Source organism: Hylaeus anthracinus, unplaced genomic scaffold (assembly GCF_026225885.1).
Source record: "Hylaeus anthracinus isolate JK02 unplaced genomic scaffold, UHH_iyHylAnth1.0_haploid 27273, whole genome shotgun sequence".
Taxonomy (NCBI): Eukaryota; Metazoa; Arthropoda; class Insecta; order Hymenoptera; family Colletidae; genus Hylaeus; species Hylaeus anthracinus.
Window position 1 is genome coordinate 1 of NW_026535084.1, and position 25,198 is coordinate 25,198.

The 25,198-nt window shown below is 38.7% G+C and overlaps 4 protein-coding genes and 1 long non-coding RNA gene across 5 annotated transcripts; 1 reads left to right on the forward strand and 4 right to left on the reverse strand.

The window, feature by feature from the left end:
* Positions 1-3,190, reverse strand: LOC128893219 (uncharacterized). Its single transcript, XR_008461279.1, has 3 exons — positions 2,437-3,190; positions 364-618; positions 1-14 (listed from the first exon to the last, which is right to left on the reverse strand). It is a non-coding gene; the product is annotated as an uncharacterized LOC128893219 (long non-coding RNA).
* Positions 3,191-7,435: 4,245 nt separating this feature from the next.
* On the reverse strand, positions 7,436-11,392 carry LOC128893215 (apolipoprotein D-like). Its single transcript, XM_054154041.1, has 5 exons — positions 11,248-11,392; positions 9,963-10,082; positions 9,753-9,879; positions 9,319-9,414; positions 7,436-8,594 (listed from the first exon to the last, which is right to left on the reverse strand). The coding sequence occupies exons 2-5, from the start codon at positions 10,080-10,082 to the stop codon at positions 8,125-8,127; spliced, it is 813 nt and encodes a 270-aa protein (XP_054010016.1). The 5' UTR covers positions 11,248-11,392; the 3' UTR covers positions 7,436-8,124.
* Positions 11,393-12,041: 649 nt separating this feature from the next.
* On the reverse strand, positions 12,042-14,550 carry LOC128893214 (cyclin-dependent kinase 1-like). Its single transcript, XM_054154040.1, has 4 exons — positions 14,262-14,550; positions 13,443-13,738; positions 13,043-13,362; positions 12,042-12,973 (listed from the first exon to the last, which is right to left on the reverse strand). The coding sequence occupies exons 1-4, from the start codon at positions 14,296-14,298 to the stop codon at positions 12,730-12,732; spliced, it is 897 nt and encodes a 298-aa protein (XP_054010015.1). The 5' UTR covers positions 14,299-14,550; the 3' UTR covers positions 12,042-12,729.
* A 329-nt stretch (positions 14,551-14,879) lies between these two features.
* Positions 14,880-16,117, forward strand: LOC128893216 (alpha-ketoglutarate-dependent dioxygenase alkB homolog 6-like). The gene is made up of 5 exons (XM_054154042.1): positions 14,880-15,137; positions 15,209-15,385; positions 15,469-15,576; positions 15,669-15,767; positions 15,841-16,117. The coding sequence occupies exons 1-5, from the start codon at positions 15,093-15,095 to the stop codon at positions 16,096-16,098; spliced, it is 687 nt and encodes a 228-aa protein (XP_054010017.1). The 5' UTR covers positions 14,880-15,092; the 3' UTR covers positions 16,099-16,117.
* On the reverse strand, positions 15,598-17,105 carry LOC128893217 (THO complex subunit 7 homolog). The gene is made up of 3 exons (XM_054154043.1): positions 16,832-17,105; positions 16,142-16,750; positions 15,598-15,967 (listed from the first exon to the last, which is right to left on the reverse strand). The coding sequence occupies exons 1-2, from the start codon at positions 16,839-16,841 to the stop codon at positions 16,143-16,145; spliced, it is 618 nt and encodes a 205-aa protein (XP_054010018.1). The 5' UTR covers positions 16,842-17,105; the 3' UTR covers positions 15,598-15,967; position 16,142.
* Positions 17,106-25,198: the final 8,093 nt, after the last annotated feature.

The window sequence follows — 25,198 nt, forward strand, 5'->3', positions numbered from 1 at the left end:
CCTGGTTTTTGGTTCTGATAAAGTAAATTTTCATGTAGTTTTGGGATTGTCCAAGAATAATAACTGCAAACGAAACAAAGATGACGTAATGAAACTGTTATTCGTGTGATGGAAAACATATTGTATCGCAAGGTTGATGTCGATTTGAGTCCAATCCTGAGTTACTTCGCTATGAAACAGTAGAACACTGTTCATGATGACAATGTATTCTATCTTTTATGTTTCGTTTCCAGTTCAAGAGTGGAATAGAAGTGGAGCACACAATACCGTAATGTTTGAATGAGATGATTGAATAATAGCTTCTATAATTAGAGAAGAAGTTGAAGGTTTGGCGAAGCTCTTACTGAAGGATCGAAAACATACTTTTCCCTTATCGCGAGAGGCTTTGCAAGTTTCTACAAGGTCTGCGACGAGATTGCTGGACATTTGACGGACTTTCTTTGGGTCTGCGCTGAGGACCATGCTTTGTATGACGCCACGATCGGTGTATAGAGCACAGAATGGCGCGTCCGCGATCAGTTCCACCATTCTGGACATGGTGGTGTCCGCTACCAACACGCTGGACTGAGCTGCAGCGTGCCAAAGCGTTGGCATCAGTATCAACAGAATCGCGAGCATCTGCAAGCAGAGAGATTAATTAAAAAATAAGCGGATGTTTATGTATCGGGTTGTCCGCAAAGTCCATGTCGATTTTTGGTAGGTGGTACAGGTCTGAATATATCGAAGTGGTTGAAAACAAATAACATGTACACATCCCTTAAAAAGTGGAATGGTTGTGGAACAAAATGGCACCTATGTAATTCAATAAATATATATTAAAAGTCAAACGTGTTTTTGAATTTTTCTTAGAAATTGGCACAAACTTTCTGAACAACCTAACAAATTCATATTTTCATATATCCAGATTCAGAGAAAACATTGAAAAGATTGAAAATTGATACTTTAAATAAAAGTATGTCTTATCTTCTAAACAGTTTAACAAGTATTTCATCTTGAATATTTTATACATTTTTGTATTCGTTCAACATTTTGAACTAGTTTATTTATCTTCTGATTCTTTAATAAGAGTGTCATCACCTGCAACCGTGGCCAGTAGGTCAATGATTCGCAAATGTTTCGCAACATTTGAGTATCTTCGCACAGACCACTCGGGTCTGTTGAAGTTATTGTTGTTTTAACCGCATTTTCACTTGAACAAACAATTGAAAACACCGGAGATACGACACGTTCTCTAACGATATATGATATTTGCAGTCCTTCTGGGCAATGCAGCCTTCAAACAAATATCAGTTTCGAAGGAAGTGTTGTAATTGCGTAATGGTTCAGAGGAAGTCTCCCCCATGGGGTGTTCGAACGGCACGGGGCTTCCCATGATCCAGGACCAGGCGAATCTACGTCACGACGTCACGGATCTAATGAGAACTGATTGCGTTACGTGACAGAACAGCGTGACGTTTTTTTTTTTTTCTTAATCTGTCATTAATCGTTGCTCGTTGAACGCCATATATGAACAGATTGCCCCGCAGGAATTCCGGTCGCTTTAACGAGCCAGCTCGGGGGGTTGGGATCAATTAAACGTCGTGAATCGAATCGAGTTGCCGCGAGTATGGCGATTCTGCTCGAGGAATCCGTCTCGAGAATTCTCGAGATTTTTTTAGTGAATTCCCATTTCTCTTTCGGCAAGGAATCAATTTAAAAATATTCTAGGATTCTCGAGTGCTGAACGAAGTTGTTCAATCTCGAGATATGTTAGACCAAATGTGTCATAAAAGAGTTTTACTTGTTTAATAGGTTATTCCCAAATTAAAAACGTGCGATGACGATTTCCTTTTGGGTAATTACAGAAACGAGATCTGCGTTTACTTTCCAACCTTGCTCTATATGTATCAATGACGATTCTATTTCCTCCATTTCACCGCCATCAAATCATTCATTCAATGAAATAATCCCAACAAGCCAGTCAGATCAAGTTCAGCGTGCACACACTAAGATCCGTCGGCTCGCCTAAGAGTGGCTTGTTGAAAGAAAACATATTCATGACACACATTATATTCGCAACATCACATGGAATACACGTAGACAAGAAATTAATTGCAAGAAGAAACTTATTAATATACCTGATCGTTGGTACATTAACGAAAAAAGAAAAATGGAAAGAATGAATGAATCGAACGAATCAGCAATGAAAAGAACTATTTCTAATCGCACCATAAAAAATTCAAAACCACTTACAGCTATTTACAAAAATATCCACGCACTACAAAAGCAATCCGCCGAATTTAATCAAGAAATTAATTGCAAGAAGAAACTTATTAATATACCTGATCGTTGGTACATTAACGAAAAAAGAAAAATGAAAAGAATGAATGAATCGAACGAATCAGCAATGAAAAGAACTATTTCTAATCGCACCATAAAAAATTCAAAACCACTTACAGCTATTTACAAAAATGTCCACGCACTACAAAAGCAATCCGCCCAAGTCTCCGCTTCCCACACTCCAAGACCTCGTCTCTTCACATCACCCTGAATTTATTCGTCTCTCATGCAAATATCAAAAAACTACAGGAACATGTTGTATCTTCGTGGATGAAGGCATAATATTATTATTCAAATAAAATTTTGCCCATTTCTGACATCCACCCACGCGAACTTCGAAGCAGCTTAAACTTGAAACGTTTCGCGCCGCGAACAGTCGCTGTGAAGTGACTCGACGACGGGGGACGTCGAACGTCGTCTGACGAAAAAAGAAGAAAACTTGGAAACGCGATTAAGAGTCGCAAGAGGTGCCGCGTGTGATTAATAGAGGAGACTAAATGTGACGCGAATATTCGAGGCGACGAGGAGGATGGACGCGAGGCGACTGATGGTGCTTCACCTTTCTAAAGGACTGTTTCTAAAGATTTCATCAAGGACGATGTCTGGCAAGGAGATAAGGAAGAAAGACCTAAACGCTGAAGGTTTCGTACCGGTTGTCCTTCCGATCGAAAGCGATTCGAACGATCAATCTTCACGGGGGGACGTAAACGCGTGACTTCCGGTTTCATCTCGAGCGATTGTGACAGAACGGTGAATAAGATGACTCGAAAGAATTTTTCGGAGATCTCTTGTTCACTACAGAATCCCTCAACAAGTTTAGTTAATAAATGAAATTTGTTAAAAATGTGATATTATAAAACTTCAAACGAATATAACTTCTAAATTACACGTGATTTTTCTGGTAAATTATTAAAATTGCAATTTATTACATATCTTGTTCACTGATTGAAGGTAGCAGAGGTGATAATAGAAATGATTTAAACAGATCTTGACCTAAGACATCGGCGTCGTCCTTGCCACGAGGATAACGCGTTACATCATCGGGAAATTGCATTATGAATATTGACACGCAATTGAAATGGTCATTTGCATATTTAAATGGTTAGAATAACTGAAAGGCGGAGAGCACAAGTACGAAGGTTAACACCGTCCTGAGGATCGTGTATCTGAAAAGGAACAAGTGCCCGGTGAACGATGGGCAACGACCTTGCGAATGTCTAGGAGAGTCTCGAGACACGAATACGATTTTAAATGGCTTTTAAATAACCTTCGGAGATTGCGGCCGATAAGACGTGAGAAATCGACGGAGGCGTTTGTTTATTCGGAGGTATCTGCGTAGTGGATTTTAAAGCGTTTGCGTAAATCGGTACGTGGGATGCAAAATGAATAATCAGGATTCTATGAACTCTGTTCAAGGCTAGAGAGGACGATGATCGTGAAATTTTTCGAATTCACGCGAGTGGAAAATTTGTGCAGAGTTCAAATTAAAGATGCAGGTCGTAATTTTGGTTTGACACAAAAAAAAAACCAAAAGAAATTTTCACTTTCGTACATTTTTCTTTCATGTAAACTAAGGAAAACCCGCAAAAATGGTGAAATGTGAAATTACTGCAAGTTTGAAAAAAAAAGAACGAGTTCTTTGGGTGAAAAAATCACTTTAACTCGATAAAAACGTTATTTAAAATTTTTTTGTATGACTTTTCTTAGTTCACATAGAAGAAAAATCGAAAATACGAAATCGAAATCGAAAATCGAAAGTACGAAAATGAAAATTTCTTTTGATTTTTTTGTGTCAAACCAAAATTACGACCTGCATCTTTCCCGCCGATAGGAGGTTTTAATTGTGAGGTGCTCTACAAATGTGCGTCGCAGTCGACTCAATTTGAATATTTCTTGTTGAAGAAATTTGTACAGACTACTCGAATATCTATGAGAATAGGATTCTTTTCCATCTTAAAAAAATCCACGTAAAAACCGCTTTTTTTAGACCTCCTAATTCAGGATACCCCCTTAAGTGTCTATCGATAAAGCATAGAGAACTAGGAGGGCGTCCAATCGTAAATTCTGAGTAACGAATAAATATTCGAACTGAAAATAATCCACCAAGAGCAAAGACTGGAAGTACCAGTGGGGCCATTAGTTTTCGTGCTCGTCGTGCGCTGAACCGCTGTCATGGAGTAACGTAACTGATGGAACGAGAACGATAATTTAAAATTAAGTTGCGATCAATTTAAACTTAAACAACGATACGCGATAACGTTCTCAGATCGATAGGGAATTAATTCAATTAGCCCGATTAGATCGTCCCAGTTCGGGAGGGGCCGATCCTGGAAGTGTCACGCGAGGCGACCCACCCTCCAAGTTGCGAAATTGAAGCAGATATCGAGAATCTGGGTCAGCAGGGCTCGCTGACGAACTTGTCTCTTGAACCTGCGAACCATATCAGCCATACATAGACACAACCCTATAACCGTCGCGAATTAACTCGTACTCGACGACTCTGACCCACCTTCGACGCTCTGAGGGTCACTTATGCATCGTTATCATCGTCTAGCACACTTTCGTTCTCCACCCTCTATCCCCATGAATTTTATTAAGAAAGTATTTACTGATTATTTGTACATTAGTGAATTGATTAACCCTTTCACTGCCAACTACGAGATGTCTCGTAGTTCAAATTGATTGCAAAAGAAGATCGTACATTTTCTTTTTAAAGCAACAAACTTGATATCACTTTCTATCATCAATATAGTAAACTAGATCTGTATTCAATCTTGATGCCCAAGGCGCAAAACGCTTCAAATTTGCCTGGCAGTGAATGGGCTAACCTCCGAGGCAAATAATGACTGGAATCTTCAGATTTGTGTTTCTAATATTTTAAGTAGAGTTTCAGGATAAGCTAACGACGCTGACTGGCAGCTCGTTAACTACGATAAGCCAGGTATTTTACTTTCAACGAGTCATTTTCGAATTAGCTTTCTACAAATGTTATTACTAGACTGCGGATCTTTGTGCAAAATAAAATATTCGCGAACGTGGCTACAAATGTTATAACACGAACTTTACTTTCAATCTTTTTTCCATTCTTTCATATTGTTTGCACTTTGTAGGTTCTTGCACATTCAAATTTCCTATAAATGCGTAAAGACCCGCAGTCTAGTTATTACTATTTCTCCATATAAATCATTCCCGAAACTTGGAGTCTCATACCTTCTGTAAAATACTTTCTGACTAGAATACGTAAAAGCAATATATAACAATATGTACAATATGATAATACTGAAATACTGCAATAAACAACCTAGGGACCTAATTTCGAATTTCACTCCTCGCTCGAAAAAGAGAAACCAATATTTAAAAAAGAAGTGAATTTCGAATTTCACTCCTCGCTTGATAAAGAGAAACCAATATTTAAAAAAGAAGTGAATCGAGGATGATGAGCAAAGCTATTAAAATATGCAACAGCTGCTTAAAAATGAAAAGCACAGAATCCCCCTCGACACAGCAATCACTGTCCACGATACGCGCGTAGAGAACTAGGAGGGCGTCCAAGAGCAAGAAAGGATCTCGAGAAATCAGCGGAATTGGCAGCGATTTGCCAGATCGAGTACAATTCCAGAGCAGAATCGTCGCTCGTTGCGTCGTACGCGAGCCGCTTCAAAATCGATGAATTACCCTGAGTAAAGCTCGTGCACGTGCAGCAGCGTGCATGTGCGTAGACGTTGGCACCAGCTGCGAGTCAAAGGCTTTGACTCAAAGCACACCGAGGAAGACCAAGCTGGGTTTCGAACCACGGTCAACCGTAGGATTTTCGAGACTGGTCGCAAGCGACGTACAATGAAACGTTGTAGTCGATGGTATAACGCGAAAAGCACTGAAAAACGAAGCAAGGTACGCTGGGACAGCCAGCACCACCCCCGTCTGCGCACCCCCGAAACCGCAACGCGACTACGGCTACTCTGCACTGCGCAACGACCCCTCTGATCAGACGTCTACCCCTTCTACGTAATCCTTCGAAAGTCGTCAGGAAGGTGTCGAGCGGGATTTACGCGGGCAACGATTACTGGCGCCAGTAATCAGTCTTTGACACCGCTTTACTGGCACCGGGATCCTCCACAAACACACTGGACCCTCTAGAGAACAGCGGACCTTTCGACACTGATTTCTCATTGGATCTGAAATATTGGACAATGTTAGGATACGAAAGGTCGTGGTTCTTATATAGATGAGATTGAATTCATAGAAATTGTGGAATCTGGAAAACTCGGAGAAGGAAATCGTGGAGCTTGTAGAATTCGTAGAGCTTGAAGGAATTTGTGAAAAATTCGGGCCGCCTTTTGTAAACTTGGATCAGCTTAAAAGGGCCCCGTTTAGGTCCGTTTGGTCCAGTGTGTCTAGGGAAAAATTCTAGTTCGTTTATGAAGGATTAATAAACTCACGTTATTCGTTGTTGCGTTCCTGTGCTCGCATTCGATGGGCCTGCAAGTGTGCGTACGTCCAACGACGATGTCGTTGGATGTCCTCGAGAACAATACTCGCTTTGTCTCTCCTCAGCGGCTGCTATCAGACTGATCGTTGAAACGGATCGTCAGGATACTAATATTCAGGGGCATAGATATATGAACCCGTGGTCCAGATGCGTTACACCGGGGAGACTCTAAATCACGTGATGCGTCGCATGTTTATAATTATGTAACATATAACCACCCGCTGCAAAATAGATCGGATTAATGACTCGTCGTTGAGCTAGGACAATCCAACAGAGCTGCGCATTCTACGAAACGTGATTTTAACACCTTGTACCGCGGAATATTTGCGAGCGATATTGATATAATACAATGAGATATTTAACTGAATTTTCGTTATTCGGAAAATTCAGTGATGAATTTCTTTATTCTTATTAAAATATTTAAGATAAATGATAGAAATATGCTGTATATTAATACGTATTTGCTAATTATGTATATCTTTTCTTTGTACGTAAAAATAAATAGAGGTCGCAACAATTAAATTGTGTTAGGTACTTAAATCGAGTATCTGCTAAACTATTTGCAATTGTAAGTACGAGAGGCGTTGATTTTATTATCGGGTGCGAGAGAGAAGAACAACCCCCATATAGGCTTCACCAAGATTTATTTTACCTCGACAACCATCGATACTGTCAATTACGGTTCGTTTATCCACGGTGTACCCATCGACTTGAGAATCATTTTTATTATTCTATAGGTCACGTAGTCTTTCGTTCTCGTTCTTCGTGCACCTCTAACCTGACCCTATCGACGTGTGGTGATTCAATGTAAACACAAACACCGCGATCGACCGTGGTTGCCTCGTAAAATTTGAATGGCCGCTCAGACTAAGCTCTTAGAACGAAGTACAAAAGCATTTTCGTACTCTTGTCGGTGTAATTTTGACACTAACCTAATTTGACACTAACCCAGTCATCGACGATATTACTTCCTTTCATTATATAAAATATAATTATATATTCATTTATTTTTAACAAATTGTATGGTCCAAACTTGTTAATATTAGCGTCAAAATAATCATTACATCGCCAGCAAATGAACTACATCGAGAAATTAAGCACGAGTGCCTTGTTCCTCAAGAATTTCATTATAAAATAGATTATTATTATGATAAAAAAATAATAATAGATTATATCACATAAAATTCTGTCCTCTCGTATTATAATTAAAGCAAATAGTAATGCCCAGACGTGTCGATAACTGGGACACTTATCTTACGGGATAATAAAACCAATCGAGATCAAAATAGCTAAAATACGTTGCTTAAGTCTAACGTTTAGGGGATCCATTCAACTTCGTTCGTCTCGTAATCCCTGGTAATGGCAGCTCTGGTGTGCTCTTCCGGTTTGCTGGTGGTCTTCTCTTCTGTTCCTCTCAGCTTGTGGTAAACCTTGCTCCCCGTGGAGGCCACCCATTGGACCCCGTCGCCGAGTTTCTCGCCAGCCTTGCGCACCACGTTGCCAAAGTTCTCAGCGGTGAACGTGCTCGGGTCCACGTTGATGTCCAGGGTGTTGTTGCCTTTCGGGCATCCGTTCTGAACGATGATGCTCAGGTCGTAAGGGTCGACGCCGAAGAGGCTTAATTTCGAACGTATCATGTCCACGTAGCTCTTGTCCAGCTCGGGGCGTCGGGAGAGGATAGTCGCGCTCTGACGGTGGGCGAACGCCAGCTTCTGACAAGTGAAGATGCCCGCGTAGTTCTCGTAATCGGTGGCGAAGATCACGTGGGACGCAGTTCCAGCTACGCCTGAAGATAAATTGCCTAGATTAATTTCTTTGGCACAGTTACAGTGGGCGTAGAATGTATTCGTACACTCATCAATTTCCCAAAAAACTTTTGCATGAACTTGTAGTTTCTTAACTTCTTTTTTTTTTTTTGTAATCAATGATATTTTACATATTCTCGGAAATCTCTAAGATATAGTCCAAACAATATTTACTAGTTAATATAATTTGTGAAGTTAACAAAAAGAATGCGAAAAGTGGGTAAAAGAATAGAAGCAACAAGTATTTGTTCTATTTAATTTGTTCAAGGTTTATCCCAGTAAGATTCTTATGACTAGACTGCGGATCTATATGCAAAATAAAATCTTCGCGAACGTGCCTACAAAGATCGAACCTACATAGGAATTTATTTTATTCTGCAAATATTACAACATGAACTTTACTGTCATTGTTTATCAAAAATAAGTTAATAAATTACAATTGTACATAGATTTTTCAGAAATTGGTCGGTGTACGAATACTTTCTACACCCACTGTAGCTAGTTTGTGCGTGATTTATACAAGACTGAGACCCCCCCCTCCGAGAACAGCCTGCAATTGACTCAAAATTGAACGAACGACGAATTAATTGCTGGTGCGTATATGATTGCAGAAGTTCTCCCCTACGTGACCTGACGTCGAGAAGATCGCAGACGAGCTTAATTTATTTGCATCTAATCACAGCACGACTTTATCGCGATACTTACTGAGAGGAAAACGAACTTGCATTCGGCCTGGCGTGCTCGGTTCCGGAACGGACAATTCACCGGTGTAATGATACTCGTGCTTCAATGGTGTAAGACCTGAGAACATATACATAGCTCTATTACGGATAATTCATCCCACTTGCCAGACAGTTATCCTATTGACATGCTTTTATGAGTACCGATGGGACCCAACGTTCTCCTGCATTCTCCTTTATTAATTTAAAAGCTTCCAGTAATATATGCAACGTCGCGAACGCGATCACAAAAGAAAACCTTGTCGTCCATTGTTCAGGATCTTTGAAAACAACACGTTACATTCCGTGATTTTATTTTTTTAAGCTTCTACGGGAAGGAGGCTAAAGAAATTCTTCTTAGAGACTGTCTGCCGTCTCTTTGTTTAATTATTTTTTCAAGGGACTTTTTTTAGACCTTACCTAGTACCGGGTGATCCGAATCTTGCGTTATCACGTACTCGCCCGGCTCCTCGCCGCGAGTGTAATTGTACGTGATGCATTTGCTGGCTGTGGACGTCTTCTGGATCACGTACCATATACCTAGGAACTGGAATACATAAAATAAATGAGCAATTTAAATACATACAAGACATTTTGCTGAACGTCTGATCTTCTTCGTTTTCAACTTACTCTATTCATTTGGAATCCTTGCATTGGCTCCACAATGGGGCAAGCGCCCATGTGGTAAGTGTGGGCTTTCGCGAAGACGACGCATCCCACCAGTAATAGTAAAGAAGATAAAGTCTTCATCTGCAAACAAAATGCCGATAGTACGTGGATTCAATCGAACACGAAATTACTTCGTACATCTACGTTATCGTTTAGATAATACCAGTTTCCGAGAATAGCGGGAAACCCTAACGCGCAATCTGCATATCAATATTTTTTAAGTCCACCATGAGAAGGAAACATTGCAACACTTTAGCTCCAATTTCCTTATCTTTATTTAAAAATGTTTAGACGTGATATCATCGTTGTTTACTAGAAGATAATTTACTCGAAACAATATTCGTTACAATGCTTCCGTATACGTTGATGAATTAATAGATTATTGAAATTATAAATTAATTTGAATATTTTTATATAGATATCGAGTAAGTAACTAAGTATTTATCTTGCGCAGTTCCTTTATACATAGAGTTCGTATAATAGCATGATTCATTCCTGCTGGATTTCAGATAATGAACAAAAAATTCTATCGGATATCTGGTAATTATTATCCCACTGTTCCACCGAATGAAACAACTCAAAGCGTATACAAGATTAAAGTCAACCTCGACGACCTCGGTTCTTGCCTCGTGAAGGCTTCTATATTTACAGAGTAAGACTCAGCTTTCACACGTTTACCATAAACGAATCGTGGACTATATGCCGTGTGTCACCGAGACGTTAATTAACATAGCGGAAGATGTAGAACCACTTACGCATGGGACACTTTGCAATCTACATTTATGTAACTAAATAACGGGTTAAGTACTCCGTGTGTGTGCATAATGAGGAAGCCGTTATCCGTAACTAAAACCTTCTATACCAAGTTTCGTATCAAAACAGGAATTTCTTTCATAAACTGAGAAGAAAAAAGTACAAAAGAAGTATATGACTTTCCCTCGACTTCTTTAATTTCACTACTAAATACGTTTCATACTACTTAATACGTTTTCTCAAAAATACTTTGTCGTCTCCGAAATCTATTTATTCGGTGCTAGCTTACGAATAAATACAATTAATTGAAATGGTGCTTTGAAGAAGTCACTTTTGATTGTGAGTTGAAGTATATACGCCGGCGTTAAGTACTTATTGAAGTCGATGACTTCTTCGAGTGATGCAGATTCGCACAAAACGCATAAATGAATGGAAATACAGTATACGATATTAAAACGTTTCGCGTTTAAAGCGTCAAAGAAAGTTTACTCACGGCGAAGTGATGTTGTCAGACTCTGAACTGGTACTGTAAACACTAGACTGAATGGAGGATTTTATGAGAGGTGCCCCACTCTAAATCCAATTGCGGGTCACGCACGCTTTGAATGAACTTATACAGCTCCGATCAAACACGTTATCCCCAAAGAATCTAACGAAATTGACTCACCTTTTCTATTGTCTCCTGCTAAACTCTATTTCTTCTTTCGAACTATTAAAACATTAAGCGACTCACAGAACAATAAAAAAAAAAAAAACGCAGTATTAGTCATTTGTTACAATTTTCTCACAATACTTGAATTAAGTTAAAGAAACAGAACGAAATAAAAGATCGTAGTTTTATATTTTTCTTTCTAATTGAAGTATTAAGATATTCCTAAAATATTACTTCCTGACACTTTTACGCAATTAAACAATTTTTTCTGTAGCATCCTAATATGAAATATTATAAACTGCCACCTATAGTCTGTAATACATGAAAAAAGAAGATGAGAATTCTTTACAGAAACTGGTTTATTAGTATCAATAGAAAAAGAAAGTGAAGATGCGGGTACCGCGTAATTTCCTTACACTGCTGCCACCGATGAGTCACTTCCATCCATAAGCGAGCTGGTTCTGAGAACAGCTAACATCACGTACGGTTTCATTGTTTTCCACGTATCAATATAACTCAATTTGCGCGGTAGTGGATAGTAGACAACGTCATACTTACAGTAAAGTAGCGGTACAATCTCGTTGAATACAGGGCTAAGATGGTAATACGATTTCTTGAGTACAAATCAGGGAACATTTTCGAATAAAATATCGTCGTTTATTTACGAATAAAAGTACAAAAGATATATTTTAATAAGCGTGTGGATTGTTCAATAATATGTACATGTGGCAGTAGAAAAATATCCTTAGTTGAGTTATTAATATCAAGCTGCTAATTTTCATAAATGCAGCGTGTACCGCAAATAGTGAAAAAGCAATTTTCCTATTTACTGTATAGTAGAGTAGTATCTAAATGCACTTATAGTTCCACAATAATCTTGATTCAAATCGGTAAACGCTAATTATAGAAAATAAGTAAGTTGTAACAGATATGTAATAGTGTCACGTAATATTATGAACGACTTGATCCCTTTCTATGCGGTAAAGATGAATTACTGAAATATCAAACTGTTACAGTAAACTTCTTGCTCGAGTATGCTGTGATGACTTATCATGACATGGTACGTTCATCAAAATTTTCATTCAGAATTCTGTCTCGAAACATAATATTAATATAAATATCGCAACGCGAAATGAAAGTTCCCCGCGTGAATTTCCCATATCAAATGAGCAAAGTCATAAAAAAAGAAATGCAAACGTATTCTTATACTCGAATAAATAAACTGTTTGAAATACCCTGAGACATATTCTCTATATAGTCACACGATTAAAACGTCACAATATCTGAGCAATATACAAGTATAGTTTCAGAGTTCTTCATACTCTATGATGGAGGCAGCTTGGATGTATCTAAATCATTGAAATAAGGGTGTTGTAATGCGGCTCGCGCTGATATTCTGTGCACTGGATCATAGATGAGCATCGCTTGCAAAAGATCAAGCCCATCTGCGTCTAACGTTTTAACCTGCGATTCCAAATTATTAGTTATCCAATTTGGAAATGTAGCTTTATAGTCCGTTAATTGCGTTACACCAGGCCATATCTCTTCAGTCGGAGTTCTCAGTATCCTTTAAAATAAATGTATTATTATTTTATGTTCCACAAAGATATAATCCAGCACATTGTGCACATCTTACCGAAATATTCTAAACAATTGATCAATCTCGCTATCTCCTTGAAATAGCGGTTTTTTAGTTGCCATCTCAGCAAATATACAACCTATGCTCCATATGTCAATGGCACACGAGTATCTGTTCGCACCAAGAAGAATTTCTGGAGCTCTATACCATAAAGTGACAACTTCATGTGTGTATATTCTGACAGGTATGCCAAATGCTCTCCCAAGACCAAAATCTGCTACCTTAATAACTCCCGATTTGTCAATCAATAAATTTTGAGGCTTTAAGTCGCGATGTAATATTCTACGCTTGTGACAAAAAAGGATGGCACGTGTAATCTATCAAAAATTCAATCGATGTTAATATCCCAGTACAATCATTTTGTATTAATGTCAAATATCATACTCTGTTTCCGAACCTGATATAAATAGGATTTAACCATTTTTGGTTCTAGCACTTTTCCAGGGCCTAAACTATCCATATATTTCTTTAAATCCATAGTAAGATACTCGAAAATAAGATATAATCTGGTTTCTTCCATTAACACATCCATCAGTCTAACAATATTGGGATGTGGTAACTCTTTGAGTAATGAAATTTCACGAATTGCTGTTGATGGCATTCCTTCATCGTCACTTTCCAAACGAATCTTTTTCATGGCTACAATTTCCCCTGTTTTCTTGTGCTTACCCTTATACACTACCCCATAAGTGCCTGTGGAATTCTTTTACTGTATTGCCTCTCATATTAGCGTACGGTACATAAAGAATCGTCAATGCCAATAATCTACTATATATAACAGAAATAGTTGCAAATTTGTGGATAACAGAGACGGTCAGAGCTCTATTCGAATAACAGACGATGGACAAAAGCAGTATATAGGGATTTATTTGTAATATTTATTCCACTGTACACCAATTTCTACTTTCAACTGAGATTAAAATTGTTTATCGCTCATCCGTATTTCGATATTTGTGTTTAAACAAGACTTTTGTCCATCTCTGATTAATAGTCACAATGTCTAGAAGACTCGACTTTCGATAACCTACACTAATAAACCGAAATTTTACAAAACGTGCAAACCACGCCATCGAATACGATCAATTATTGATCGATCTATCCTACACAATACGACACAATAGCAATTGAAAAAATCTGCGGATTACTGGTCGAACTTGGAATAAACGATAAGGGCGGAAGTAATTGAAAAAGCACGACAAAGCATCGTCAAATTCACCTTCACCGATTTTCTCGATCTTCACGAAATTCTCCATAGTGAATATACGCTCGTGAAATCCAAGGCTAGCTGAACTCCGTTCTAAACCGTGTCGCTCGAATATGTCCCTTAATTGATCAAAATTTCACATGTGTTTTCAATATGTCTCACAAACTTTCCAGTGTGCCGTCACGTAACGATCAAATTCAAACGTCGATACGCCATATTGATAAACATGTTTGAAAGTTCAGCGTTCGTATTGTCCGGTAACAGCTCGGCGTTGCTTCAACCAATCAGGGCGAACGTCGCCGTGGTAACCTGTGATGCTAGATTCTGCTCCCACTTTCGTTCAATTTTTTGAAACGCGCATGTGCAAGTAGGAGCAGGTGTTTCCATTAAGCCCGCGCTTTTTAACCTTAAACGTAAAACTTTCTTGAGGGTACACTTGAAGTCACTAGCACTTTGATGAAAACCAAAGATGGGTAAAACCCTAGGCTTCGAATCAGTCTGAAGTTTGGCAACGTGTTTGTCTCGCTTCTTTCTTTGGAAAATGTTCAAAAGAGGAAACGAGACAAACATATCGGCAAGCTTCAGATTTATTCGAAGCCTAGGGTTTTGCCCATCACTGATGAAAACTCCCAATCTAGGGATAACCAATGTTATAAATTGTGTCATAAACTTGTTATAATATCACGAGAACGAGTATGATGTCTATGAATTGATACAATCAATTTTGAAATATCCTGTACATCCCTTTATACGTTTTTATTTGTTTACAAAGTATAAAAGCACAATAAGTCGATAATATAACATTGCTCCATAATCGGTCAATTATTTCATTTAAATTGCAAAATGGAAAAAGACAAATGCATTTCAACTAACAATATCATTTCAGAGGTTTATTTTCGCATAATTGACATTTATATCAGAGGTTAGGTTTTGTTCTGTAAACTAAACATTCGTTATAGGTGCCTGACTCTGTTATCTATGTGCCAAAGTTTATTACTGAAGAGGAAGAAGCAGAAATTATAAAGCATATTAATCATGCTCCTTTACCAAAGTGGACACAGTTAAGTCATCGTAGGTTACAGAATTGGGGTGGGATTCCACATCCCAAAGGTATGATAGCAGAAGAAATTCCAGCTGTACGTATTTTATATATAATTTAACCTAGCTGCATTAATTTGCTCTCCAGTGTTCAACAATTATACTAATAATAAGTTTTCAGTGGCTTAGAAAGTATGTTGATAAAGTGTCATCTCTTAATGTATTCGAAAGAGATAAGTTACCCAATCATGTTCTGATTAATGAGTACTTACCTGGCCAGGGAATAATGGTATGCAAAAAGGTTTCATACGACCACGAATTTTTTATTGCATGTGTATTAACAAAATAACCAGTTCATACTATGAAATGCATATTTACCAGGCTCACTCAGATGGTCCACTTTTTGACCCCATTGTAACAACTATCAGTTGTGGATCTCATACACTTCTCGACTTTTACAAACGACTGGATACTACACAGGTTGGACAACTTAACTACCTTAGGGATCTTCTAAACGTTTCTCGTATATATACTTTTAATCCCCTTTTTTCAGTTGCAGCAACTTGACTTAGACTTCAGTCTTCTATTAGAACGTAGAAGCCTGTTAATTCTCCAAAGGGATTTGTATCATCGTTATTTACATTCAATTGCAGAAAGAGACACAGATATTATCTCAAGATCTATAATAAAAAATTTAAACATATGTAGTGAACAATTTCAAGAAGAACAGACATTAAAACGGGATGTTAGACTGTCTCTAACAATTAGACACGTTCCTAAAACTACTAAATTAAAGTTAAAAATTGGATAATATATTTTACACAAATGCATTGTTTGTATATGATTTACCCTACCTCAAGATGCCTCAGCTTTAGAAGGCATTGGAGTATCTGTATCCTCATAATTTTCTAAACTAACATCCATCATTTCCTCATCACACTCATTCAACATTCCTTGCAGAGAATGTATAGAAGAAATTAAAACATGAAATTGTTTACGTCTCATTTCCAATTTGTGTTCTAACTGTTCAGATTTTTCCTTTAACTTGTCTAATTCTTCGCGTAAAGTGGCAAGTTTCAAATTAGTTTGCACTCGATCTGGTTGTTCATTTATTACTTTTGCCAGCACGTCGTACTCGATTCTATTCTTTCTTACGCGTTTCGCGTCCTGCAACTCCACCTTTGTTTTTTCTATGTCTTTCTTAGCCTCCTCTATTTGAATTTCAATTTCCTTGGATAACTGTTCGTAACTCTTCAATTCTTCTTGACTCATATTCGAAACTAGTCTGGACTTTCGTTGCGCGAATTCACACTGAGCAAGTTGCGACAACATCCTCTCGTGTAGCGTGTTGTCTACATCAGGGCTATTTATCCACTTTATGAATGATTTCAGGAGCATATTTATCCTGCGATCATCTCCAGTTCCATCCCCGTCTATGAGCAATCTTCGACGTATTACCTCTTCTACGGATAAGCAAATTGAAAAGCAAATTAAAAAATGTAAATATTACTTGAGGTTATGGTACGGTAATATAAACGACTTACCGTCAGACATTTTAAACGTTGACAAAAATAACTGTTCAATAACGTTAATAAAATATTACTTGGAACCAATTGATGTAGCTTGTTTATTATTAATAGATCCAGTAAAAATTGTGTAACGTCGAAGGTTAGCTTTAAACACGCCGCACTGCATGTGTATAATTATTAGTCTAATACAACAGTCATAGGCAAAACCTTAGGCTTCGAATAAATCTGAAGTTTGCCGACATGTTTGTCTCGTTTCCTTCTTTGGAAAATGTTCAAAAGAGGAAATGAAACAAACATATCGGCGAACTTCAGATTTATTCGAAGCCTAGGGTTTTGCCAATCACTGTAATACAATTTGGGATGGAGTCCCTAGGTTAGGGACCCTAGCAGAGATTCCATCTAGCGACTTGAATTTGAAACTCTTTGATACTCCCTCTGTGAAATACTCATATGGTAAATAGGGTATGTTTAGTTTTAATTGTTACCGTATGGTAAGGTCTGTTTAGTTCTAATTCCTACCTTATGATAATGAAGGTTTAGTTTCCATTCCTATCGTTACAAGTGCTGTAACCTTATTCCATTTCCAATCGACAACAATGAAAATAGCTAGATCTAATAAATAACAAGTTGACCTTATATTTTTCCTTAACAAAATATGTATTTCTGTTCCCGATAAGACACTCTTTATCGAATTGCATATTTTTCTCTAAAACCAGCTCCTTTTATAGCTTAAACCGCAGTTAATCGCAACGTTGGTAGGGGAATTAAAAATGATATTCCGTTGAAATTATTTCGAATCACAACGAATTTATATTAAATAAACGTTTGACATTCGTTTCTTTTGGTAAAATGAAAAGAACAGAATTAGCAGTCTTAACAGAGATTACCAAGGAGCAGAGATAATGCCCCTCTCCCCGAGAAAAGTTATTAGGTCCCGCAAGACAGCGAATGCAGCGCGTTCCCGCTGGAATATTAAAATGATCCGCCATTACTTTAATAAACCTGTCTTCTTTGTTCCCTTCCTACGGGGCAACTTTTCTATGCTCCTCGAAGAATTTCGACGCAGCAGTCGCAGATGTCACTGTACCCCTAATGAGCGCGCTATTTTTCACCAGTATTTTTATCCCGTTTATTGGCTGCCCGTTTCACAAACTGTCAGCCCTGATATTAATCATCCCGCTGTTACGACTCTGCCTTTATTTCTTCTAAGGATAAAGAATGAAAAAGGAGGGGAAAGGGGGGAAAGGGAGAGGAGGGGGAGGAAAAAAAAACTTTCGCTCCTTCATTAGTAGTATTAAAACGGCTCTAATACAGCTGATTCCATTGAGCCAGAGATCCGTCAGTAGGATCATTCTTTTCGTGTATTAATTTTTTACTTCCTCCCCCGTGTCCATCGCGGTAAATGAATAATATTATTTGCAAGACGTTACGAATGACTTTATACAAGCCACTAATGTAGGTGGAAAGCTTTATTATCGATCTTTAGGATTTCGGATCAATCAGAACGAGCGCCACCTATAGAAATCCCCTCACGCTTAGGCGCAACGTACAAAAACCGCACGATTTGAATCTAATTACTTAACATTGGTCATGGATTTTCGAAATACCTCTGCTTGCACGTTTAGGTACTGCATTAAATCCCGTAAACGAACCGTTAAGCTCCAAAGGAAATAATGAATTTTATGGAGAACGATTTTTGAAAAAAAAAAAAAAAAAAAAAAGAAGGCCAGACACACCCGAAACAACGAAAACGTTCCGGAAGGTTTATCATCGTGACGTACGGGCCCATCGATCACAGAACGACAGGAAGCAAATACTGAAATCAGTGAGTACCGCGTGTAATTAGTATACGCGATAGAGACGTTGATGGGAGAGCGGGAGTTTTATTTTCCGTCTCTCCTACAGGGGGAGGAGGGGATCGACGGGGGGGAAGGGGGGGGGGCGTTTTCAATTTGAATACCGATTAATCTGGCCGAATAATCTTACCGTATATCCCCTCTGGCCGCGGCAACGGTCGTCCTCCGATATTCGTTTGAGGGCATTTTTTAAAACTAAACGTTTCACTTTATCGTGGCGCGCAGCAATTAATAATAACACGCAATCGGGCCGTATCTTTTATAACCTTTCCGTGTATAAATCGCGAAATTCTGGAATTATCAGGCAGCCAGGAATGAAAGGCTATTTCCGTCGCGCGGAATCACGGGCAATATTTTACGTGGGATTGGGGTTGAACGCGGACACATCGACGTTTGATATTTTTATGCAGTGGCGCCACCGCGGGGAGATTTACGAGGCAGATATGCGATCACAAAATGTCCGACACTAAATCAAACATGTTGCATCGGAAAACATCAGAAATTATTATTGGGACTTTTATGGGATCGACGGGAGCGAAAGGAGCGTACAATGTAACTCGACGAGCCGTTACATTGCGAGTATCTTTCGGTGGGATCTGTCGCGAAATGAACCGACGAGATATATTAGGGCCTGCGTTCCCTCCGTTTTTATAAACCGAGGAACCATGATGGCTACTCGTTTAAACTGGTAGAAAAGGAAACGAAATTAACCCTTGGCTCTCCTTTGGCTCCTCTGCGACGCCATGGCAGGTCTGCGCTAGGTTACTTGTGGGTAAAAATAAGGCAGTGAATTTTCTCGCGCATGCGTCAAATAGGTCTTCTTCCCTTAAGTGAGATGAATCCTAGCCTTCCACACTTTGTTTGTCTTTTAATTCTTTTTAAGAATTACTTAATGTAAATGTAAAATATACAAGGTGTCTACGTATAAGTCCGGACATACGCAGGTGGTCAATTCTACAACAAATTTCCAACAAAAAATTACTCTTAGACATCTCCCAGCCGCGTGTAGAGCCTGAGTGAGAGATGAATAATAATTGTTTTTGAAAATGTATCCATAGAATTTTTATTTCTAGAGACTATTTAATCAAAATCTACCTCGGTGTACCGATAAATGATATGGAGATCGCAACACGATCGATTTCACAAAGCAAAAAATCGATGTTTTCGGCACAGGAGATCGAATAAAAGAGTCTAAATTTGAAAAAAAAATAATGTATTGGAAAAAAACAAAACCTTGAGGTGTAAAAAAAACCAATCCTTTTCCTAATTGGGGAGACTCGGGAGTGTCACCAAAAAATACATCAAACCCGATGTCAAGCTAATTTTAAAGTGACAAGTTGATTTTTGTTGAAAAATGTCGATTTTCACCTAAAGACACAATGTAAAGTTTGACCTAATTTTTCACTTATTAAACCTACGTAATAAGTTCTGATTTTGCATCAGGGAGATGGAAAATTTAACGCTCTTTCGAATGGTGTACTGATTTTTAACTTTGCACTGTAATTTAGTGAACTTGTGGCCGTTTAAAGAGCGTCAAGTCGAAAACACAGAAAAAAAATTCAAAGTGAAAATACTCGAGAATAAGGCGACACAAAGAAAATGTCTAAGAGTAATTTTTTGTTGGAAATTTGTTGTAGAATTGACCACCTGCGTATGTCCGGACTTATACGTAGACACCCTGTATAAATGATATAAAAGTGATATAAAATAGCCACAAGCAGTGGGCAACGCGGTTTTCTTTCTCTTTTTAGCTGTTGCAGGGACGAAGGTCTAGCCCTCCTGCTCTATCTATAATATCTCTATGACTGTGGCGCGTCCATCGAATGCATTTATCTTTGTGACGTCACCGTGACGCACGAGTGGTTGAAATGATAAGTAATGATGTTAATAAATAGCGTAGAGTCTGCATCGGCGCAAACAGGGAATCGGCGAGTAGAGAGCCCCTCTCGGATCGTTGGATCAGGGGTCGCGCGTGAAAACCGGCCTGCATGTGTACTAATCGTGGCGGAAAGGGTGCCGTGAGTTATGAGTGCTCTATGATATCAATGCATCAATTTGACTAAACGAAGGATTAATTTAATAACAAGTCAGCAGATGAGTAGTCGGATGATAAATAGAGAAGGGAAGAACGGTAAATGATGTTTAGGGGTGAGAGGCTGGTGGGTGGTTGGACAAGGGGGCGAACTTACGCTGTTTTCTTTCCAGCTTCGATTTAACCATCCGCGTCCCTGGAGATGTATCGTTCTCGCTCTGGAAGATAAAACTTCTCGATTACTATGGAAAAGAGTTTGCGTAGCGCGATCCTTACCTAATTGTGCTTCTTTCGTTTCGTATTTTCCAGTCCATTGCAGGATCACTTCATCGACGATTTTGTACAGCCACAAAATATTTCGAATTGGTCGGAGGGCTCTCTGTAATATTAGAATTATGTTGGAATGATTACAATAAATGTATAACAAATATGTATTGAATGTATATAATTATACGTACAAGTAAATTTTCGCTGTCCTTAATGATAAGCCTATTATTCTTCATATTATTATTATTCTTGATTCATGTTTTTGTACTCTTTTTCGAAATTGTTTGGTTGTATCGTATTGTATTTCATATGTTACTTTGTCCCGAAAGTTTCTGTCGCGAGTTGCACTCAATTATTTTATGTGGTCGTGTTTATATAAATAGACAATCTAATTTCGTAGATATTCATGTTGTAACAGTAATGGAGCAAAATGAAGCGTACACAATTCAATAATATAACATTAGACATAAAATATTGTGCATGTATTACTTATTAATAAAGCGAAAGAAACTTTTGGGACAACCTAATATTATAATGTAAATGAATATATGTACTGATAATATGCACAGTTATGTGCATATTGGTAATAATCCCGTAAGGGGTTTAATAGCTTTAATAAAAAAAAAAAAAATTCTCGCTAATTTTCATATAAAATGAAAATTATTTCTTGGCTTCAGTTACATATGCATTAACGACTTTTGTATGATATAGGCGAAAGTATCGAAAGTGGATGCATGGATGGATACGAAGCTGGGGGTCCTTCAATTTGCGAAACTGATGCAGTAAGTTAAGGGTGGTTAGGGTGTCCATGGACAAGGGGGAAAATCCCCTAGTTATGTCCGTAACAAAGTCAGCCGCTGCTTCAATATTGTCGTAATCGCCGTTATTATTGTACTGTCAATCATGCGTTATTCCGCTCGAGGAGGAACATTGCCGGATCAAATTATTCAAGCGATCTGCTTTGGACCAATTTATACGAAGGAGAGCGATATTTCTGCAAACGACCTAGAAAATGCATTTCATTAGAGTATATTGAATTACGCGTTTTGGAAAAAAGAATGTTATTAAGGGGGGAGTCTGGTCCAGCTAATGTATTATTCTAATGCATATAATTTCCAGATATAATTAATTTCTGTTATTGAAACTTTTTTTTACATATAAAGGAACGATCAAAGAAGAAAATTTGACAGTGTAGATTTAATTTGAATGTATACATATATAGATATAGTAGTCGCAAGGAAAGAATTCGGTCAAAACGGTGGGACGCATAGCTCATCGAATTTTTATCCGATTCACTTGATTCAACGCTTAAATTGAAAGTAATTAAGTTTATATGCTAATGAACCTCGACTCTTAGTGAATTATTATTATAGCATAAAGTTATTGCGAAATAACGGCCGACATGTATCCTTCATTTTCATGTTTTTTACCGCCATTTTTGCAATTAACAATTTTTTTTTTGCAAATTGAGGTTCATACGCATTTTACGTACTGACTAAAGACAAAAATTTTCTGATTTTATCTATCAGATGTTTTCCCAGGGCTCCACGTATCCCACCGTTTTGATCGAATCGTTTCCTTGCGACTACTATATCTATGTATGTATACATTCAAATTAAATCTACGCTGTCAAATTTTCTTCATCGAACGTCCCTTTATGTAAAATATATGTCCCTTACATGGAAAACAAGTTTCAATAACAAAAATTAATTATATCTGGAAATTATATGCATTAGAAAAATACATTAGCTGGACCAAACTCTCCCCTTAATGGAATAAATTTGTAACAGTACGAATTATCACATTTATTACATTAATGGCAAATATTATTGGAAATGAAGTTATTATTTATCGTTAGAAATAAAACTAAATTAAATAAAGATATGAAATAAACCAATAAATCTGTAATACTATAAATTACCATGATACTTACCTCCTTAGTCCAAGGTAAGTCGAAGGTCATCATCAGCCACGACCCATCGCAATTCATCGTTCACCAAAGAGTCCAAGTGTCACCTGAAAAAAATTAATAGTTACATTATTTGCTCCAAAATTCCTCTTCACACGCCCCCTATCCAAACAGATTTCTCAAAAAAGATTCAATAAATTCCCCATTACCAAAGAGCTCCGCAATTATGTCCCCGGCACACGTACCCCACTCGAGGGGATGAAATTAAACGAGACGGTTAAGGTCCATATTCCATTCTCGCAGACGTTAGCGTTAGTCAAAACCGTACTCTAGTGCCCGTGGGTTTCCCCGTCTTCGCAGCTTCCAACGAGCGTCCTCTGTCCCCTCCCCCTGCCCCCGTCGCCCCTGGGCTTCGTTCTCGCCGATTTAATCCCAGGTTCAGCACTCGATTTGATACGTTACACAGCGGTTTGTATGCCCTAACTCGCCTTACTCAACACGGTACACCCTGTTCGTATTACTGCTCCTACGACCCGCCCATACTAGATCGCTTCATTTTGTTTCACCCTCGCTTCTCTCATTATCTCGTGCAACCACTCTCTTCCCTAACCCCTCCGCCCCCGATCTGGATACGTCTTCTTCCCTTTTACTCTCACAGACCGTCCTCGGCGTCGTTCCTTCGGATTTCGAACGCTCTCTCACCCCCTCTCCCCCCCCCCTCGCCGTCCTCCTTACGAATCCCTGGAATCCCCATTTTTCTCTTTGTCTCGTTCCTTGCCCTGTGCTCGCTATCGCGCTTAATGTTCCTACAGTCCTCGTCTCTCCGCAGCATCGGCCACACCACAAGGGGTTGCTCGCCTTCATCCCTTGCAGTCTACCCCGATCGAGCACCCCCTCCCCCCCCCCCCCCCCCCCCCCCCCCCACCCAACGATCCCAGTCCACTGGCGGAAGCGAGAACCGCCTGGTGCTCCCCCTGTTCGCATTTAAATTAGATTAGATAAGTTAATCAATGCGGTATTCGAAGTAAAACCCGGGATTTCGTGTCAGCCGGTTACCGAAGAGAAATTATTGCCAGTGTCGGGATCGCGATCGGTCGATCTCACGAAAATCGTCGATTGGCTGGGGGTGGCGGGGACGGAGGCGACGGAAGTCCCGATAGCGCGGTTTTACCTTCGCGCGTGTCGCGCTCTTGGAAATCCCCGCGTTACGAATCGTCGTCAGTGGATACGGAGAATCCCCGTTTTCGAGCGGGAGTCGTTACCCAGGACCAAAGGAGTCGTTCCTACTCGGTGTTTATATTCATTTAAGGGGATGATTCTGGCTTGAACGACTGAAAAATTGCCGACTTTCTAAATTTTTTTTTTTTTTTTTTTTGAAATGGTAAGGAACATTGAAATAAGACTTTCTCGTGGCATTAAGTAATGTTACATATATGTGAAGAAAGTTCGTTTCTTTAATTTGAATTACCGCGCTTTGCCGAGCGTCGGTAAAACAGATTATGATCGGAAAGACGAAAGCGAAAACCCGTGGGAACCGTATCACTAATGTGTTTAGATAAACAATACGGTTAATGCTGTAATTAATAACATTAAATGTCGTTTCATTATTTATAGGTTGTTTATCAGGTTTATACATTGCTCATTTCTTTGTACATCGTATAAATAGATGCGTGTAAATAATAAACGAAAAATACTTTGTTTACAGAGAAACTCAATTGTGTTTTTAATCGACAGTATAAAAGAAAAACCTAACCAACTTGATAAAATTTCCTTATATATATTGTTTTACGATAACTAATAAAACTACACTATGGAAAATGACGCGTATTTCGAATTTCGAAAAATTCTTGTGCAGGATATTTTCGAATATTCCCAACGCTCTAAAAATACAATTTTTTTAAAAATCGGTTAAACCAGAACACCCCTTTAACACGAGCATCGCTGTATACCCCACTTTGAAGTGCCTTCTGATGTCACGTTTAAGACACCAACGAATTGTGCCAAGAAAAATGTTCCAAATATGTCGATAAACGACACAAAATTCCCAGTTGGCAGTCGCGAGCGTATAAATTGATTCCCCTTAATTAGTAGCGCGGTGCTCTGTAGGCGCTCCTTGACGGTTACATTCACGAGATGTTAATGGATCGTGCGAATTAATGGGACGCGACAGTCAGGGGTGCGTTAATACACGGTTCTCGGGCGATTCGTGAAATTAGTAAACTTGCTTTGTAGTTGGCCGAATCCAACCAGCGCGAGTTGGGGGGAGGGGGTGAGATGTATAATCTATAGTTCAATACAGGTCCGCGCGAACGACTTCA

Excerpts from the sequence above, each read along its gene's own strand:
- LOC128893215 (XM_054154041.1), bottom strand. The coding sequence starts at position 10,082 with ATGAAGACTTTATCTTCTTTACTATTACTGGTGGGATGCGTCGTCTTC. Across the intron at positions 9,415-9,752 it reads TTCGGATCACCCGGTACTAG|GTCTTACACCATTGAAGCAC; the intron begins GTAAGGTCTAAA and ends ATATGTTCTCAG. Across the intron at positions 8,595-9,318 it reads GCAAGTTCGTTTTCCTCTCA|GCGTAGCTGGAACTGCGTCC; the intron begins GTAAGTATCGCG and ends ATTTATCTTCAG.
- LOC128893216 (XM_054154042.1), top strand. The coding sequence starts at position 15,093 with ATGGAAAAAGACAAATGCATTTCAACTAACAATATCATTTCAGAG. Across the intron at positions 15,577-15,668 it reads TACCTGGCCAGGGAATAATG|GCTCACTCAGATGGTCCACT; the intron begins GTATGCAAAAAG and ends CATATTTACCAG. Across the intron at positions 15,768-15,840 it reads AACGACTGGATACTACACAG|TTGCAGCAACTTGACTTAGA; the intron begins GTTGGACAACTT and ends CCCTTTTTTCAG.
- LOC128893214 (XM_054154040.1), bottom strand. The coding sequence starts at position 14,298 with ATGGAGAATTTCGTGAAGATCGAGAAAATCGGTGAAG. Across the intron at positions 13,739-14,261 it reads GATCGAGAAAATCGGTGAAG|GCACTTATGGGGTAGTGTAT; the intron begins GTGAATTTGACG and ends AGAATTCCACAG. Across the intron at positions 13,363-13,442 it reads TTAAATCCTATTTATATCAG|ATTACACGTGCCATCCTTTT; the intron begins GTTCGGAAACAG and ends AATTTTTGATAG.